This window comes from Amblyraja radiata, chromosome 10 (genome assembly GCF_010909765.2).
Source record: "Amblyraja radiata isolate CabotCenter1 chromosome 10, sAmbRad1.1.pri, whole genome shotgun sequence".
NCBI lineage: Eukaryota > Metazoa > Chordata > Chondrichthyes > Rajiformes > Rajidae > Amblyraja > Amblyraja radiata.
Window position 1 is genome coordinate 15,528,891 of NC_045965.1, and position 18,554 is coordinate 15,547,444.

Consider the following 18,554-nt stretch of genomic DNA (forward strand, 5'->3'; position numbering starts at 1 on the left):
AAAATCTTGTGTTTTGCAAAAGATAAACAGTCAACACATTACCTTGCCATAGAAGCAATGACCATTCTGGCTGCCACCTCTTTATAGTATTCTGTCCGGACAATATTACAACCATAGTGGCGCATGGTGACATTTAAGGCCTTGCAGTACAATGTGCTAATGTCAGTGGATGTCACAGAAACGATTCCAAGATTCCGCACATTTCTGAAGGTAGCATCAAAGTAATTTATTGCTGTTCCAAATGGGTCAAGATGACTGTCCCAAGACAAAAATATGTATAATATACAGTTAGTTGCAATGGTAATATCTGCCAACTTTGATACTTGAAGAAAAAGAGACTTTCATCACATTTTACACAGCAATGTACACCTTCAACTTCTAATACACTCCATCTTTAAGATGGAAGATAGCTCGGGCCAGAATGGCCTTTTCTGAATGGACTTTGCCCTACAAATGCACAATCTTAAAGCACCTTTAAGTCAATGAACACTGAGGTTGCACTTCACACAGAACATTGAGATGCCAAAGAACAAGAAGTGACAATGAACAAAAATGTGGCTGGAAAAGATTCAAGGGCAATACGAGACGGGTTTAGTAAAGGTGATCTAGAGAGCAGAGCCTGGTAAGCAAGAAGGTAATGCCAGCAATTAAATGATCAAACACCAAAACATGGTACTTCATAAGATCATGTGATAGGAGCAGAATTAGGCCATTCGGCCCAACAGGTCTACTCTGCAATTCAGTCATGGCTGATTTATCTCTTCCTCCTAATCCTATTCTCCTGCCTTCTCCCCATAACCTCTGACCCCTTTATAAATCAAGAATCTATCTATCTCTGCCTTAAATATATCCACTGACGGCCTCCACAGCCTTCTGTGGCAAAGAATTCCACAGATTCACCACCCTCCGACTAAAGATATTCCTCCTCATTTCCTTCCTAAAAGAACGTCTTTTAATTCTGAGGCTATGACCTCTAGTCCTAGACTGTCCCACTGGTGGAAACATCCTCTCCACATCCACTCTATCCAAGTATTTCTACTTCTATCAGTCTCCTCGTCCCAGTAATTCATTGTTTATCCTTTCCCGCCAATGGAATGCCAGTTCCAAAAAATATGATGAAAGCCAATCTCAAAGTTACAGCTTCAACCAGGATTGAACTGCAAACATTTTAGCTATTTTCAGACCTATTGGGGTGAATTTAAATAGCACGTCCACTGCTCAGCATGTACCCTGTTATATTTGTGTTTTGTAGACTGTAAAATGGTTAACAGAACAGATTTCCATGGATGTTAAATTACTTCTACTGTATTATTATACTTATGTGGCAAAGAATTCTCAAGTTCCAGAAATCTAACATGACAACTAAAAATAGACAATCTACAAAGCTTACAATACTTTCAATGCAAACAGATACAAATGACTATATTTACTACCTTCTCAAGATGCAATTTTGATCCCACGAATAATCAAATTCGACGTACACATGGTATTCATTACAGTTAACTCACTTTATTCTCAACAGGGCAGAGTGAAATTCACGTTAAAACTATGGGCAGATCTAGAACAGGCAACATCTGTCGGCAATAAAAATATTTTTCCTTCATCTGCAGCTACTCTGTCAATACTGATTTTCCACAGCATTTGCCAAGTCAAATGATAATTATTAGTTTGTCAAAATATTTCAATATATACACATCATTAGTTCTGACTTCTATTGTTAAACTGCTCATCTTCCAGTCCATTGTTCATTTATTATACTTTCAAACAAACCTCGATTACTTTTCTCCGTCCATATGCTCTAGCTATTGTGAACATTTGTAAATTATGAGAGCACACAAGTGTTTAAGATTTTAAAGAGGGGCAGTAACTTTCCATCCCTGACCAGGCTTCAGGGAATTAGTCAGAAGGAGTATTTTGCTGCAGAACAAAAAATTGAAATTAAGAAGGTTGCCTAAAGCAATTCACTCCTATGATTGTATATTTAAGACCACATACTGTAAGCATGGCTAAAATATTTATTTCCCTTTATGAGTTAGAATCAGCTCAAAGTCTATATATTGATTAATCTGCTGGGCATTCTTCAAAAAGAACATCAAATAGGATCATATGTACTTCATAACCAACTGACCTGTAAATTTAACTAACACGTTCTATTTTTTGCACTCTTCGTTTAGCACTCTTCGTTTATGCATTCAAGTCAATGAACAGTAAATGAAATATTAATATCCAAAGTATTTATATTATGATGTTTCACTCACATGAAGTCAAAAGCTCTCAAATGCATGAGTACATTGGCATCCATTTGTGTGACCTCAATAGTACCTAAAGTATCATCATTTTCCTCAACCTCATCTTCATCCTCCTCCTCTTCTTTTCTGTTCATCACCACCTTCATTCGGTTTAGGTGACAATTTTCTCCAATCATCTTCACAGAGCCCTCGTTTATGTCATTTATGGTGACTCTCACAGCATCTCCAAGGTGTTTGGCCCACTGTAACCCCATAATTCCTGCAAGAATAGCAGAATAACCCATTTTATTTCATAAGTAGAGATATAGCAACTGTATTGCCAAGCAGCCTGACTAGGACATGATGGATAGTGTGAGTTTGACATTTAGCTCACATCTGTCGACAAAACCACTCTCTGATCAATTCAAGGAAGCAAAACCAGCTCAGTTGCCATTCAGGGCATATTCCCTTGAGCAATATGTCAACATGTCAGGTTATGAAAAAGCATAGAAAATTCAAAATAACCATATGGGCATAAAGATTTGGGAAGAAACATGAGAACAGGGAAGGCATCATATAATAGATTTACTTTCCTCTCTGCAGTCTTGAAGAGTTTTAGATCTCAGATTTTAATCCAACGTAGGATGCTTAGATTGATGGTCAGCCCCAAATGATCAAATCATGAAAGTCGCTGTTGGAGATAACTCCTCCACCACTTAAACTATGTAAATGCAAATATAAAGTAACTATAAAGTTTGTAAGCCATTTCTTAGAATTAAGAAAACAGTGTCCATAAAAACCTGTTTCAGCTCGAATCAGTTGACTACCGTGACCTCATTCACACTTCTTTTAATCTGATATTATATTTTTAATATCAAAACATTGCACATCCAAAAAATTGCACATGCAGAGGATTAATAATGAAAGCTATAAGCAAAACATCTATTCCTGTATTAGCCTCAGACACAAATCCTTCCTGGCTGCTTTGCTGTAATGACATCAATAAGAAAGAAAGGATTAGCAGGACCAAATGTCCCTTTCAAAACATCACAACGTCCACACTGCATTACAGCGACCAAAGTGCCTTTACAGCCCAGTCACAAATAAATGTAGGAAAAAACGATAGTTGTTGATCATTAGGGCTGGCCTTCAATCTAAGCATCCTACGTTGGATGAAACTCTGAAATCTAGCCTGGCCTAATAAATCAGTGGCATAAATTTGAACTCTTCTCAACAGGTGGGTGATTTTCAGTTCATTTAACTGAAACAGTGATGGTGACAACAAAACTAGCAAATGGAGTTAAAAACCCATTTACTCACATAACTTTGCCATATTTACTTGGTCTGTGTGTAACCCGAGACTCAACGCAAAGCTATTGACTCTCAACTGCCTCTTGAACACCCCAGCCCAGATAATCAGCCTATTCAAGGGCAATTAGGAGTGGGCGATAAATGCCACACAGCACATGAAGTAATGCAAAATGGCAGTAATTTGAAACAGCATGGTCACACAAACAGCAGAATAATTATAAGTACCAATAATCAATTGTTAATACTTGCTAATACATTGCCCTGTACAATGGGGGAACACCCCAGTTTTTTTCCCAAACATATTTACATCCAACTGAGGTAGCAAAGTGACTTTAGTTCCACGGGACATCTGAAAGATAGCACCTCTGAATGTGCAGCAGTTTATCAGTATCAGGGCATATTCAGATCTCTCTCAAGTGAGGTTTTAGTTCAAAATCACAAACTTTTTTGTCCCAGCTAAAAACATAAAACTAACCATAAATACATTTCCACAAACCAAGAAAGTAACATGATACACAGGGGGAAAATGTTGAAAACAATGCATTAACCGGCAAGACTTGTAAGAGAATTACAAGATCATTAACATGTAAACGTTTTCAGATTTACACAAACAAACTGAATAAAGGATATCCAATATTAAAAACGAGGAATCTGTTTTAAGTTCAAGTCAGTCTAGATTTAGATGGCAGTAACATATAATTTAAACACAATTACTTGAACATAAAACATCAAATGTATCTTGTGAATTTGAAGGATATAAATGTTGTGCTATTTTTCAAGAAAATTACACTTTCCTTCTACCAAGCCACTTCCACATCTTGGGATCTACAGAGAAAATGTAACAGCTGGGATCAGGGCAATTTGATCTTTTAATTTGATACATTAGAAATGATTTCTAATTGAGTATATAGATTAGTAGTACAAGAAAATAACTTAAATACTCATGAGGATAGTGCCTGCTGTTCCAACTTCAAGCCAAAACCAAGCAATTTTCAAAGGAACGGAATGGAAAATGTGGATGGGTTCCCAGTTCTCTTCATTTCACCAACCGTCTCTGAATTGATCATATTGGTAGCAAGCAGAGTAATTAGTAGGATCCAAAGAAAGCAATTAAATATTGGTTAAAAACCTCTTAACATAAAAATGAACACGTTAGTGGAAAGGCAATACATGATTAAGCATAAAGCATCAAGTATAGTGGAAAATTACAATTATCACTAACCTGTAGCTCCAAAGGCATCTAAACATTCCAGATGTTTGCGCTCTTGAGCCAGAACAGCAAGAGTGCAGAATATCAGTTGTCTGCAATACAAATAGCACTAGAGTAAGGCATTTCCATTTTATGGAGATCTTCAATGTAATTTATTAAAGTTATTCACTGACATAACAAGGGCAGAAAATGATTGATGGAAAGCTAAAAAATTAAGTTAGCAAACTGGTGTTTATAATGGATTATTCCATGTAGAATATTATATTACAAATTATAAGCCATATTAATTTGTAAATAACGTATTATTGAAGTAGGAAAGATATGTTTAGTCAGCTGTCTGATAAATTTACTTGAATTACTGTGTGCAAAGTTAAAAAGTACTAAACAGTTCTGAATTAATACAATAGGGAAAATGAAGCAAAAATAACAAGCCAGATACATCACCTGTTAGGTTTCATTTTAGGGTTAAAGAAAGAATCTGTTTTTTGAGGAGTTGTGTGGTTTGGAAATACATGAACATCAGTGTCAACTTCCTTCATCACTTCAGTGGATGACAATTGCCCACTACTGGCTGAAATGGAGAATGACAAGTAAAAGAAATGAAGCACAGCTTTGAAGACAAAGAATTTAGGAAATACTTATGAGATTCCTATTAAGGGGTAGATTATATAGGCTGCTTGTCCCCTCTTGGAAAGGAGCGGAAATGTATCAGTTTAGCAAAAGTGGCACAATTCTATTAAACTGATGAATTTCATAGAAAGATGTGTACTAGATCGGCCGATTGACCAAATGGTGCCAGCACAACAACCTGGCTCTCAACACCAGCAAAAACAAGGAACTGATTGTGGACTTTGGAAGGGGTAGGATGGGGACCCACAATCCTTTTATATCAATGGGACGATGGTGGAAAGGATCAAGAATTTCAAATTCCTGGGCGTGCATATTTCCGAAGATCTTTCCTGGTCCCAGCACACTGATGCAGTTATAAAGAAGACACATTAGCGCCTCTACTTCCTGAGAAGATTAGGGACTACGGAGAGTCGGTATGTGAAGGAGGACTCTCTCAAACTTCTACAGGTGCACAGTACAGAGCATTCTGACTGGCTGCATCGTGGCTTGGTTCGGCAACTTGAATGTCCAGGAGCGGAAAAGAATGCAGAAAATTGTGACCACTGCCCAGTCCATCATCGGCTCTGACCTCCCCACCATCGAAGGGATCTATCGCAGTCGCTGCCTCAAAATGGCTGCCAGCATCATCAAAGACCCACACCATCCTGGCCACACACTCATCTCTCCGTTACCATCGGGAAGAAGGTACAGGAGCCTGAAATCTGGAACATCCAGGTTCAAGAACAGCTTCTTCCCCACCGCCATCAGGCTACTAAATACGACGTCAAACAAGCTCTGAACAATAACAGTCTATTGCACTTTATCTGTTTATTTATTGTGTACATATATGGTCTATGGTATATAGACACACTGAACTTTTATCTCCTGTTCTGTATTATGTTTACATATTCTGTTGTGCTGCAGCAAACAAGAATTTAATTGTCCTATCTGGGACATATGACAATAAAACTATCTTGTCTCTTGACTAGAAGTAGTCTCTATTATTTCTGCTTGTCCGTTTTCATTAGCTGGTTATATAAGCAACATGAAAGATAGGGTGTACATTATTAACTGTTCTGTACAGTTCAGGATAATGGAAGATGTTACGTTGAATGAAGCTCATGTATTTCAATAGCATCCACATGAACTACAAATTCACGAGCCAAGTAAATATTCTTTGTGTTAGATGGAACTGCAGATGCTGGTTTTCACTGAAGATAGACACAAAATACTGGAGTAACTCAGCAAGTCAGGCAGCATCTCTGTAGAAAAGGAATAGGTGACGTTTTGGATCAAGACCCTTTATCAGACTTCTCTACCCCGAACCAGAGATATTTTAACACAGATTATTTTCCAAAGATGTTCTTTGGTATCTCAAGTAATTCTCCAAACACTGAGTGCCAGCAGAATGGAGACACAAAAGGCTCCTCCAGCAGTTTTTTTTTGTTAAGTGCCAGCAGAAGATTGGAACGAAAGTGGCATGTCCAGCACCTGAAGCCTATTCGCGATTCAGGGATAATATAGCTGATTCTAATTCCATTTCCGGGGTCTCGACCTGAAACATAACCCATTCCTTCTCTCCAGAGGTGCTGCTTGTCCCAATGAGTTACTCCAGCATTTTGTGTAGGTCTCCCCCCCCCCCCCCACCCCGACATCTGCAGCTGTAAAACAACTTGTTTTCTCTCTTTTCCTGTTTTTCAATCCAAAGTATCAACACTGTTTTTCTTTCCACAATTGCTGTCAGGCATGTTGGGTATTTTCACCATTTTCCATATTAATTTCAGATTTCCAGCATCTGCAGTTTTTTTTGATTTTTACAATAAAGTAAGATGCATTGAACAGACATCAGTATGTATACATTTGCCTGCAGCAGCCACTGAACCTTCAGTAAGAGATCCGGCTGAGGTTTTAATTCATGAGCCTAGAAAAACTGATACGGCGCAGCGTTGTGACGGCCACTGTGTAAACCTAGATTGGTCAGCTTCAGTCGATTTGAGATGGCTGCTCGGGCTGCTATATAGTTGCTGCTATATATGGCTGCTATATAGTTTTTAAGAAAATGTTTTTGAAATAGTGCGTTCAAAGATAATCAATTTCCACTTATTTCAAGTCATCCAAACATATTTCATGCACCTCCAGTGAAGCTTGCTTCTGTATCTCCTTTGTTCAAGTGCCGTGTTATGTGACTGATCATGTCTGTTCTCCGTGCAATCGTGGCTGAGCAGACAATGCAATGGTAGTGTGCTCCAATCCGCACTGGCACCTGGAAGTAGAAATGTACATTAAATCAGAAGTTCTATCACTGAGAACTTTGTCACATCCATTTGACATAAATTTCCCACTATAGTTTGTGTTAGTGATAATTGTCTGATCTATGATATCTATACTGATGACAAATGACCGTGAAAGCTTATTCTCACATCCGAGAATAAATATTTCACGCTAGATAATTGCAGGAGTTTCATTGTTCTACGAAATGATTGTTATGGAAATGCTGAGAACATCCATATCAGCAAACGGAGTATTCTATTTTCACAAATGAAAACAGTGCAGAAAATTAGGAAAGCAGGATTTAAAGAGTATTAATAATTATTTTTTATGAATGATTACATATTGTTTTAATAATGAATCACCAGGAACATTTAGAAGGCACATGTTCCTTTTACCTGTTCTCCATTGAGGTTGGTTTTCATTCGTCGGCAGGCTAAGTGACAGATACACATTCTGTAACCTGTTGTAAAGTGAATTCAGTAAGAATTAGTAAGCAGAGGAGCAAACAGTCTGCACTGGATCAGCTATTGAGGCAAAATATTGGCAGTATATAAAATAAGTTACACATATTCTTGGCTTTATAATAAAAGGCAAGCTTGTGATTATTTTGCAAATAGATTTTGATTCTTGGGGGGGGGGGGGGTGGTTGATCCCTTTTTAACTACCCCTCTTCAAGTTGCTTGATAGCCTTATGATGACCTTCATAGAAGCTCTGTTCATTTAAACATCAGCAAATAACATGTGAAGAATGAGTCCACACTTTCTCTTTGTCACCTGACTTACTTGAGCCATATCTCATGCTTTTATAAATTAACCCAATCATTTATTCATCTCATAACAATAGGCACTCGAAAGACGTACAGGTTTGAAGGTTAATTGGCTTGGTGTATGTGTAAATTGTCCCTCGTGTGCGTAGGGTAGTGTTAATATGCGGGGATCGCTGGTTGGTGCGGACTCGTTGGGCCGAAGGGCCTGTTTCCATGCTGTATCTCTAAACTAAACTAAACTAAACAAATCCTGGTAGCTTAATGACAAGAAAAGTTAGAAGTTAGATGCATACAAAAAATTCCACGGCACTATTTGATAGAGGAGTCCCTTCATTTATTAGCACTGGATGTCCAAGAAATGAAAGGAATCAACTCATTTATTTTGAGAAGAAAGTTGCAAAGTGTCCAGATAAAAAGACAGAATATTGGCTTATGCATCAGGATGAACCGGATGGATTCTTTACAATGAAGTAAGGGTAGGAAGAAAAAATCCAAGAGAGCACCTGATTTTCAAATGAATCAAATTAATACACTCAGATAAATTCAGTAAGCAAAGCACAATTAAATTTTACAAAGCTATAGCTCACACGTGCACTATTTAATCAGAATATCAAATTACCCCCTTACACAAAGACTAAATACCAAAGAGAAATGATTTATCTCAGTGCAGGCTCACTAGGCAGAAGCACTACCAGGTTTACTGATTCCCTTATGGTTACATCACAATGTATCTGTATGTGTCACCTTGCTCTGTCAGCAAGCAAGGCTCTCTGCAGTGCACCTGTGTGTCCATCTACAGTGCAGCTCTTCCATTGTGAGTATAGAGGTGTGCGTTTCAGTAGTCTTGTGTTTTAATCTATAGCTCTTTTTATTGCCAAATTCAGGTACAGGCCAAACATTGTGTGGAGCTGTCTTTGTTGAGTGGTATTGGCTAAATCACCTGCAGCTCAACACCAACAAGATTAACGAGTTAGTGGTGGACTTTAGGAGGAGAGGAACTCCCCTGTCCCGTCTCCATCAAGGGTGTGGATGTGCAATTTACCAAGGAGTACAAGTACCTTGTTTACCTGGACAATAAACTGGACTGGTCCAGGAACGCTGAGGCACTGTATAAGGGACAGAACCATCTGTATTTTCTGAGGAGGCTCTGCTCTTTCAACGTCTGCAGTAAGATGCTGCAGATGTTTTACCAATCGGTGGTGGCCAGTGCCATCTTCTTCGGTGTCGTGTGCTGGGGCAGCAGGGCGAAAGCCGTGGATGCCAACAGAATTAACAAGCCCATCAGGAAGGCTGGCGCCGTCCTGGGGTTGCAGTTTGATTCACTGGGGATGGTCTCGGAGGGGAGGATGCTCCTCAAACTGCAGAGCATCTTGGACAACACTGCTTACCCTCTCCTGGTCAACCTGAGGAGCACCTTCTGCAACAGACTGGTTCCACCAAGATGCAGCACAGAACGCCACAGGAGATCCTTTTCCCTTGCGGGTATCAAACTGTACAACTCCTCCCCCTTCTGTCGTGGGGTAGACTGACTCCCCTTCCCCCCTCCCCAGTGTTTGCACATTCCCCAATCCTGGACTTTCCACTCGTCACTTTAATTTTGTGGGTCATATATCTTGTTGTGTTTTATGACTGTTGGCAGACCAATTGCCCACCTGGGATAAATAAAGTTCTATCATATCATATCGTTTCTCTGCTTTCTAACTACTCTGCTTATCGGCCAGACAGCTACACAATCAAGTATTTTATTTCCATGACCAGCCGTCTTCTTGAAATGGAAACTCATCTGAATGTCTTTATTTCACAATTGTTGGAGAAGCAGTTTTATTTATAGTAACTATAATTTTTATCAAAGCAAAGAAGAGCTATTTGAATTTGAATCATACGATACAAAGTTTGATTGCTCCATAATAAGCCAAAGCTGTAGACTGAATAGAACTGTCAGAGCAGCGATTGGCAAAATCTGTCACATAAAGGGTTTCTGTTTTAAAGCCAAGGTTTGGAAATGGTCATGAAGCAGTTATGCTGTTCGAAACTTGGTACTGGAAAATAATTTATGAAGTAGTTCAAGGAGCCCCTTATTGAAAAGTACCCAGAATTTTTCAACAAATGCTATAGCACCAACAACCTCAAAGCACGAGAAATCAGGATTTCAAACCTCTGCAGTCAATTTGGAGTGGGAAAACCATTCTTGCCAAAGCTAAACAAAAGGCTGGAGACCCCCAAGAAGTATCCGTTGAATTTATAAATGATTGATTTTCATTAACATATCATAGGGATGTTCACATAGGGTTCAGCGGGATTTTTCTAGAAACTTTTCGGAAAAGGGTGCTTGTGTTATTTTGTAGTAGGAAGCGAGTGACGAGAAATGAAACCAATATAAATGCATTGGATCAGCATTCACCCTCTTTTTGGTCATTAGTAAAAGTGAATGATAAAGTTATTTTTTAACAATCAGCAACTTAGTGTCACAGTTGTCCGTTTTGAATGCTGCCTACAGTTTCTAAGCAGGTTTAGTTGAACTTAATGAGTAACTACATCCTCAGGAAAAGACACAAATGCTGGAGTAACTTAGCGAGTCAGGCAGCATCTCTGGAGTACATGGTTAGGTTATGTTTCTGGTCAGAACCCTTCTTCAAACTGATTGTGGTGGGGTGAGGGGGGGGGGGAGGGGTGCTGGAAGAGAGGAGGGGCAAGACAAAGCCTGACAAGTGATAAGTAAATGCAGGTGATGGGGGGGGGGATAGATGTATGGTTGGACAAATGAAAGAGATGAAAAGACAAAAAGTGTGGGATAAGGATAGAATTTCGAATCAAACGGAAAAAATATAGGTGAAAGGGGAGGAGGAAGGGAGAAATAGGAGCGTCTAAGGGAGGTACAGGGAATTGGGAAAATGTTGGAGGAAGGAAGGTTTGTCTTTTGGATAGTTACCTAAAACTGGAGAATTCAATGTTCATGTTATTAGATTGTAAACTGCCCAAACAGAATATGAGGTGCTGTTCCTCCTGTTTGCATGTAGCATCGCCCTGGCAATGGAGGAGGCCCATGCCAGAAAAGTCAATATGAGGGTGGGAAGAAGAGATAAAATGGTTAGCAACCAGGTGATCCAGCAGTCTGAGCACAAGTTTTCGATTAAATAGTCGCCGAGTCTACGCTTGCTCTCGCCCTTGTAAAGAAGATCACGTCAAGAACACCGAATTTACCAAAGGTTAGAGGAGGCGCACGTCAACTTCTCTCTCACCTGGAAAGACTACTGGGATCCCTGGATGGATGTGCGGCACGAGGTATAGGGATGGGTGTTACATCACCAGTGGTTGGAGTGGTAAGTAGGGGTGGTTTGGTGGGGAAGGGATGTGTGAACCAAGGAATTGCAAAAGGAGTGAAACGGTGGAGAGGGGTGGGGATGGGAAGATGTAATTGGTGGTGGGGTCATGTTGAAAGTGGCGGAAATGTTGGAGAATGTTCCCAATGTTGGGGGAGTCCAGAAACAGGGCCCACAGTTTAAGAATAAGGGGTAAGCCATTTAGAACGGAGACGAGGAAACACTTTTTCCTCACAGAGAGTCTGTGGAATTCTCTGCATCCTATTCAGAAAACAGCTTGTTCCCCGCTGTAATCAGACTCTTGAACGGACCTCTGATATGCTATTCCCGATCTCCCAAACAACCTTGATTTACTCCCTGCACTTTTTCTAACCACCTTTTTTGTGTGGCTGTAACACTATATTCTGCAATGTATGTTTTACTCTTTAATGTACTACCATGATGTACTCTGGTTTAGTATTATTTGACTGGATAGTATGCAAAACAAAATGTTTCTTACTCTATCTGGTACATACGACGATAATAAACCAATATGTTTGTTGTGGGGAGAGTGACATAGCAGGAGAAAATGTTACCTTCAAAGTCTATGGACACTTTCCAATGTAGATGTTGCAAATGTCTTCGTAGCTTGTGACTATAGTTCGGCTTGAACTTTTCTTCCGGACACAAAGGGCAGGTCTTCTTACCAGCTGATAAAACATGTTGCCAATTGTGATTATTCAACAAGATCAGACAGTAAAACAAGGGAAATGAAGATTACATGAATAATATTTTATCTCTCTGACAAATTTCTACATTGTTATTTTGAATCAATTTGTAACCAGTGTTTATCAGATGGCAGTTCCTAAAAAATAACAAAGATCTGTAGTTTTCAGATCAAACAAGCATCAAACGCACCTATTTTCAGATAATAGATTATTGCTGTTGTCTTGAGTTTCACATCCTACAATAGTCTTGCTTGGAAACAAAAGATAGACACAAAATGCTGGAATAACTCAGCGGGACAAGCAGCATCTCTAGAGAGAAGGAATGGGTGACATTTCGGGTCGAGACCTGTAGGTGGTTATGCATGCAACCAAATATGTAGCTACCTCATTACCATTTGACACTCCCACCTTAGGTAGTATAACTGTAGTATCTGCATGCACCCTCCCTCTCTTGGTTCCAGTACGTGTGTAGACCAGTTGTGGTCAGTGCTGGGACGTGTGGATGTAGTGTCTTAATACAGACTTAGTGAAGGACTAAGGACCACGTCTAGAATACCTTTACATGGTGTCAGAAGCGTTTAACCTGCGCCTCTCGTATATCGGGTTTTATTTTGCTTTTTGAGTGTATGTGTAGTGATGGCTTCATCTTGTCGCAAGCCCCCCGTTAGTCTTTGACGCCGACATCGCGGAGCGATGGGACACGTTCGTCATGGACTACACCCATTATGTGAATATTGCACACCGTAATGACCCTGCTGCTGTCAAAGCATCGCTGCTATTGAACCTTGCTGGGCCTGATGCCATGAGGCGGGCTAAGTCGTTTGTGTACAGTCCAGCGGTCCTGGGCGAAGATGACCAGATTGCTGAGCCAGCCGAGTCTCCCGACGACCCGGTGTGTCTGTTGAGGAAGTTTACTGAAATTTGTGACCTTCCCTCGAACCGCATTTTGGAGCGGGCTCGGTTTTTTTCTCGCAAGCAACAGCCTGAGGAACCTGTGGATTGTTTCATTGCCGACCTCCGCTATCTAGCTCAGCGCTGTCGTTTTGGTGAGTTGTGTGACCAGCTCACGCGGGACATGTTAGTTACTGGCATGTTAGACCAGAAGTTGCGGGCTGATTTATTACGGAGGCCTGACCTCACGTTGAACGAAGCTGTGCATGCTTGTCGCATTGCTGAGATTGTTACTCCGTTTCGTGGGGAGAGAGGATCTGGGAACCGTGCCGTTAGCGTGGCTGCTCTGTCTGTGCCGCGGCGGCCACCGAACAGTTTTAAACCACAGCCTCGCCCAACTCCTGCCCCTCACCCTCAGAGTGCCAGGAAGTGCCCCAATTGTGGGTATGGACATTTGCCACAGTCTCTGTGCCCTGCTTATGGAAAAGCCTGCAACTATTGCAGAAAACAGAACCACTTTGCGGCGGTCTGTCGTTCCCATGGGAACGTCGCTCAGCCTCCTCACCAGGTGTTAAACAATCTCCAGAGGATTGAAAGTGTCCTTGATTCTCAGTACATTGAGGAGTCAGCCCCCGAGTCAGACTCCAGCATCTCTATGGGGGATGCCAGTGTTTACGCTCTGCTGCACAACCAGACTCGACTCCCCGACCCATCGGTGCTTGTTACTGTTAATGACAAGACCTTCTCTGCGAAATTGGACACTGGTGCCAAGGTCAGCGTAATATCAACATCACTCTTCCACCAGATAAGGTCTAATGAAAGTATGACTGCAGACCGCTCTGTGCTCCGAGCGTACGGAGGATAGGAGCTGACACCTGTCGGGAGGGTAACTTTCCACTGCAAGCTACAGAAGACATCTCGTGACCTGTCTTTTTTTGTGTTGGATTGTGATTGTGTGCATCTGCTGAGCAATCAAGCATGCCAGGATCTGGGTCTGGTTGCTTTCGACAGCACAGTCCATGAGGTGAGGGTGGTGCTGGACCCTGTCTCTGAATACCCTGACCTCTTCGATGATCAGCTCGGTAATCTGCCGCTTGTATATAAAATTACCACTGATTCCTCCATAACTCCTGTGTGCCGTTCGCCTCATAGGGTCTCTTTCGCGATTAAAGACAAAGTTAAAGCGATGCTGGACAGAATGGTAAACTTGGGGGTGCTAGAAGCGATCAGTAAGCCCACTAGCTGGGTGTCTACGATGGTTGCTACTATAAAAAAAGGGAAGAATGAAATACGGGTTTGCATCAACCCGAAGGACTTGAACACTGCCATTAAGCGGCCCCACTACCCTATGCGGACTGTTGAGGATGTTGCGGCCCAGGTTGGTCAAGCCACCGTATTCTCAGTTCTCGATGCTAGGAGTTCCTTTTGGCAGGTTCCACTGCACAGGGAGTCAACTGACTTGACAGCTTTTGCAACGCCATTTGGGAGGTACAAGTTTTTAAGAATGCCTTTTGGGATAAGCTCGGCGAGCGAAGTCTTCCAGCGCTCCATGGAGCAATTGTTTGCCGGGCTGCCATGTTCCATCATTGTCGATGATATCCTCGTGTATGGTCGGGATGTCACGGAACACGACCGAAATCTCCGACGGGTCCTCGACCGGGCTCGCCAGATAAACCTCAAGCTGAACCCGTCCAAGTGTAGGTTCCGGTTGTCTGAAGTGTCGTATGTCGGCCACATCTTTACCTCTCGTGACCTGAAGCCTGACCCAACAAAAACTGCTGCCATCTCCGAGTTCCCTGCACCTGTTGATGTCGCTGGCCTGCAGCGGTTTCTCGGTATGGTAAATTATCTGGGTAAATTTGTTGGCGGCCCTTCTTCCTGGTTCGGGATGAGCTTGTGGTTCGGGAGGGTATCATCGTGAAAGGTCACAAGGTGGTGATCCCTGCCACACTCTATGAGGCTTACTACTCTGCTGCTCATTTGGGGCATCCGGGCGCTGACGCTACCGTTGCTCATGCTCAAGGGCAGTACTATTGGCCTGCCATGGCCAAGTATATCAAGGCTCGAGTGGCGGCGTGCTCCGAGTGCAACTCCATGGCCCCTCACCAGCAGCGGCAGCCCCTGTTGCAGCAGCCGGCCCTCGACATGCCCTGGTCTTCACTGGCTGCAGATATTTTTGAGTGGCGGTGGAAGCACTACCTGGTGTTGGTGGACTCGTATTCATCCTGGTTTGAAGTGGACCTTCTTCCCACCATCACATCGGAGATGGTCATCGGCAAGCTGCGACGTCATTTTGCTGTCTTTGGTTCCCCGGTCAAGCTCCAGACTGACAACGGCCGTCAATTTACTAGCGCCGAATTTGCTGCCTTCGCTACGAAATGGAACTTTACTCACTTTACTAGCAGCCCTGAATTCCTTCAGAGTAACGGACTGGCTGAACGTGCTGTGCGCAGCGCAAAGACGTTGCTGGAGCAGTCTCGCTTGTCAAACTGCGATTTTTATCAGCGACTGTTAAATCTGCGAAACGTGTCTAGAGACGGTGTTTTGGGTTCACCTGCTCAGCGGCTCATGTCCCGTGTCCTCCGGCCGCCAATGCCGATCGCTCAGCAGTCGCTTGTGCCGGTGGTACGCTACCCTGATGCGGTCCACCGCCGTATTTCTCAACGCCACGAAATCCAGCGCCGGTCCCACGACAAGTCTTGCCGCCCCCTACCCCCCCTCACGACGGGTCAGGTTGTCCGTTTGCAGTCACCTACCGGGTTTTCCAAGCTTGCCACTGTAGTAGGAGTGGCGGACTCACCCCGTTCCTATTTAGTAGACTACGAGGGCATTGTGTACCGTCGCAGTCGCCAACATCTGTTAGCTGTCCGTGAGCCTGCGCCTCCGCTTCCATTCCCGGAGCCTCCCTCTCCGTGGCTCGACTCTCCTCCTCGGATTGTGCCGCCTAATCCTGTTGTTGTTCGTGCCCCTACCGTGCCTCTAACGGTGCCTCCGAGTTTCGCCTCCCCGTCTTTCTCCTACTGATCTCAACGCCACGTCTCCTCCACGTCTTTCTCCTACTGATTCTTCTTCTTCTTATCCGCCTTGGCAGTCGCCATCTAGCAGTCCACCGGTTTCTGGCCAGTCTCCTGTTTTTCTGTCTGATCCGCAGTCCCCACGTTGTTCTCCGCCTCTGCCTTTCTCTTTGGGGGAGGGGAGTGAGGTTGAGGGTGCTGTACGGACCCGCTCAGGTAGAGTTGTCCGGCCCCCTGATCGGTATGGCGACTTTGCTTAATATTGTGCTGTTTGATTAATTGATACTGTTACTATGTTGCAGGCTTGTATAATTACCCTGCTGCTGTTTATTCTACGGGAAAGGATGTAGGTGGTTATGCATGCAACCAAATATGTAGCTACCTCATTACCATTTGACACTCCCACCTTAGGTAGTATAACTGTAGTATCTGCATGCACCCTCCCTCTCTTGGTTCCAGTACGTGTGTAGACCAGCTGTGGTCAGTGCTGGGACGTGTGGATGTAGTGTCTTAATAAAGACTTAGTGAAGGACTAAGGACCACGTCTAGAATACCTTTACAAGACCCTTCTTCAGTCTCGAAACGTCACCCTTCCTTCCCTCCAGAGATGCTGCCTTTCCCGCTGAGTAACTCCAGCATTTTGTGTTTAAGAAGGAACTGCAGATGCTGGAAAATTGAAGATAGACACAAATGCTGGAGAAACTCAGCAGGAAAGCTACACTTGTCGCTTTATCTCTCCCCTCGACTCCATTCAAGGACCCAAGCAGTCTTTCCAGGTTCGGCAGAGGCTCACCTGTACCTCCTCCAACCTCATGTATTGCATCCGCTGCTCTAGGCGTCAGCTGCTCTACATCGGTGAGACCAAACGTAGGCTTGGCGATCGCTTCGCCCATCACCTCCGCTCGGTTCGCAATAACCAACCTGATCTCCCGGTGGCTCAGCACTTAAACTCCCCCTCCCATTCCGAATCCGACCTTTCTGTCCTGGGCCTCCTCCATGGCCAGAGTGAGGCCCACCGTAAGTTGGTGGAGCAGCACCTCATATTTCACTTGGGCAGTTTATACCCTAGTGGTATGGGCATTGACTTCTCTAATTTCAGGTAGTCCTTGCTTTCTCCTCCCCTTCCCCGCTCTCCCGCAGCCCATTGTCTCAGTTTCTTCCTTTCTTCTTCCTGCCCCACCCACCCTCACATCAGTCTGAAGAAGGGTCTCGACCCGAAACGTTGCCCATTTCCTTTGCTCCGTAGATGCTGCCTCACCCGCTGAGTTTCTCCAGTAGTTTTGTTTACCAGCATTTTGTGTCTATCTTTGGTTTAAACCAGCATCTGCAGTTCCTTAATACACTTCATCTGGCTTGGAAACACTTGGATACTGGGGAGAGTTTTCATTATAGCTCTTAAAATTCACCAAGGCTCCCAAATTTAAGGGCCTGTCCCACGGCGATTTTTTCGGCGACTGCCGGCATCACTGACTGACGTATCAGGTCACCAAAAAATTTGCGGTGTGATGCGGCATGATGACGTATGACGCGTGGTGTCGCAACATTTTTTTGTCACCGCTGGATTTTGAAATGTTCAAAATCTTTTGACGACACTGATATGACGCAGGCCCTTTACACCCTTGGAAACAGTTATGGCTAGCTGAAATGCAAGAATACTTTCGGCTCCAATTACTTTCCAACTAACATGCTTTGAACACTTATCTCCCGTTTATAAAATCATGGTGGATCAAAAATCTTATGAATTCCCTGCTGTTGATGTATCTGCATCACAGATCCCAGTACTTTAAAGTGAACCATTGCCAAATTTGAGCGCAACTGGAGATAACTAATAAATGCTGTTCACAATATGCATTCTAATTGAAGCAAATCCTCATGTATTGGCAAACAGTAGAGAATGGATTAGTGTTTCTCACTTCCTCTTTTTAGTTAGATATGAAGTAGTTAGATATAAAATAAAGGAGAAAGAGTAAAACTGGCAGCACCAACAAATAAGCAAAAAAGCTTTAAAAAGTAAGCAGCTTTAAGAATTTTTGATGACTCGTTGAGCATTTCTAAAGTACTGTGCTCTCGATAACACACCATAATTTTAAAGGATGCACTAAGTTAAATCTTGCTGGAGTTTTGCCACATAAGTAATTAAGAAAAAGAATTGAATAGCAGGCTCAAAAATTGGTCATTTTCTCCATTTACCTTATTTACTAATGGGTCTGTCCCACTTAGGCGACT

At 42.7% G+C, this 18,554-nt stretch overlaps 1 protein-coding gene across 2 annotated transcripts in view; it reads right to left on the bottom strand.

Moving 5' to 3' along the window:
- The window catches only part of trmt1l (tRNA methyltransferase 1 like), a 53,780-nt gene that overhangs the window by 28,771 nt on the left and 6,455 nt on the right, over positions 1 to 18,554 (bottom strand). For both annotated transcript variants that reach the window (XM_033028169.1, XM_033028168.1), the window contains exons 4-10: positions 12,292 to 12,405; positions 8,025 to 8,089; positions 7,492 to 7,621; positions 5,194 to 5,320; positions 4,762 to 4,841; positions 2,259 to 2,508; positions 43 to 255 (exon numbers count right to left, since the gene is read on the bottom strand). In XM_033028169.1, coding sequence (XP_032884060.1) covers positions 43 to 255; positions 2,259 to 2,508; positions 4,762 to 4,841; positions 5,194 to 5,320; positions 7,492 to 7,621; positions 8,025 to 8,089; positions 12,292 to 12,405 — 979 coding nt within the window. The remainder of the gene's footprint in view (positions 1 to 42; positions 256 to 2,258; positions 2,509 to 4,761; positions 4,842 to 5,193; positions 5,321 to 7,491; positions 7,622 to 8,024; positions 8,090 to 12,291; positions 12,406 to 18,554) is intronic.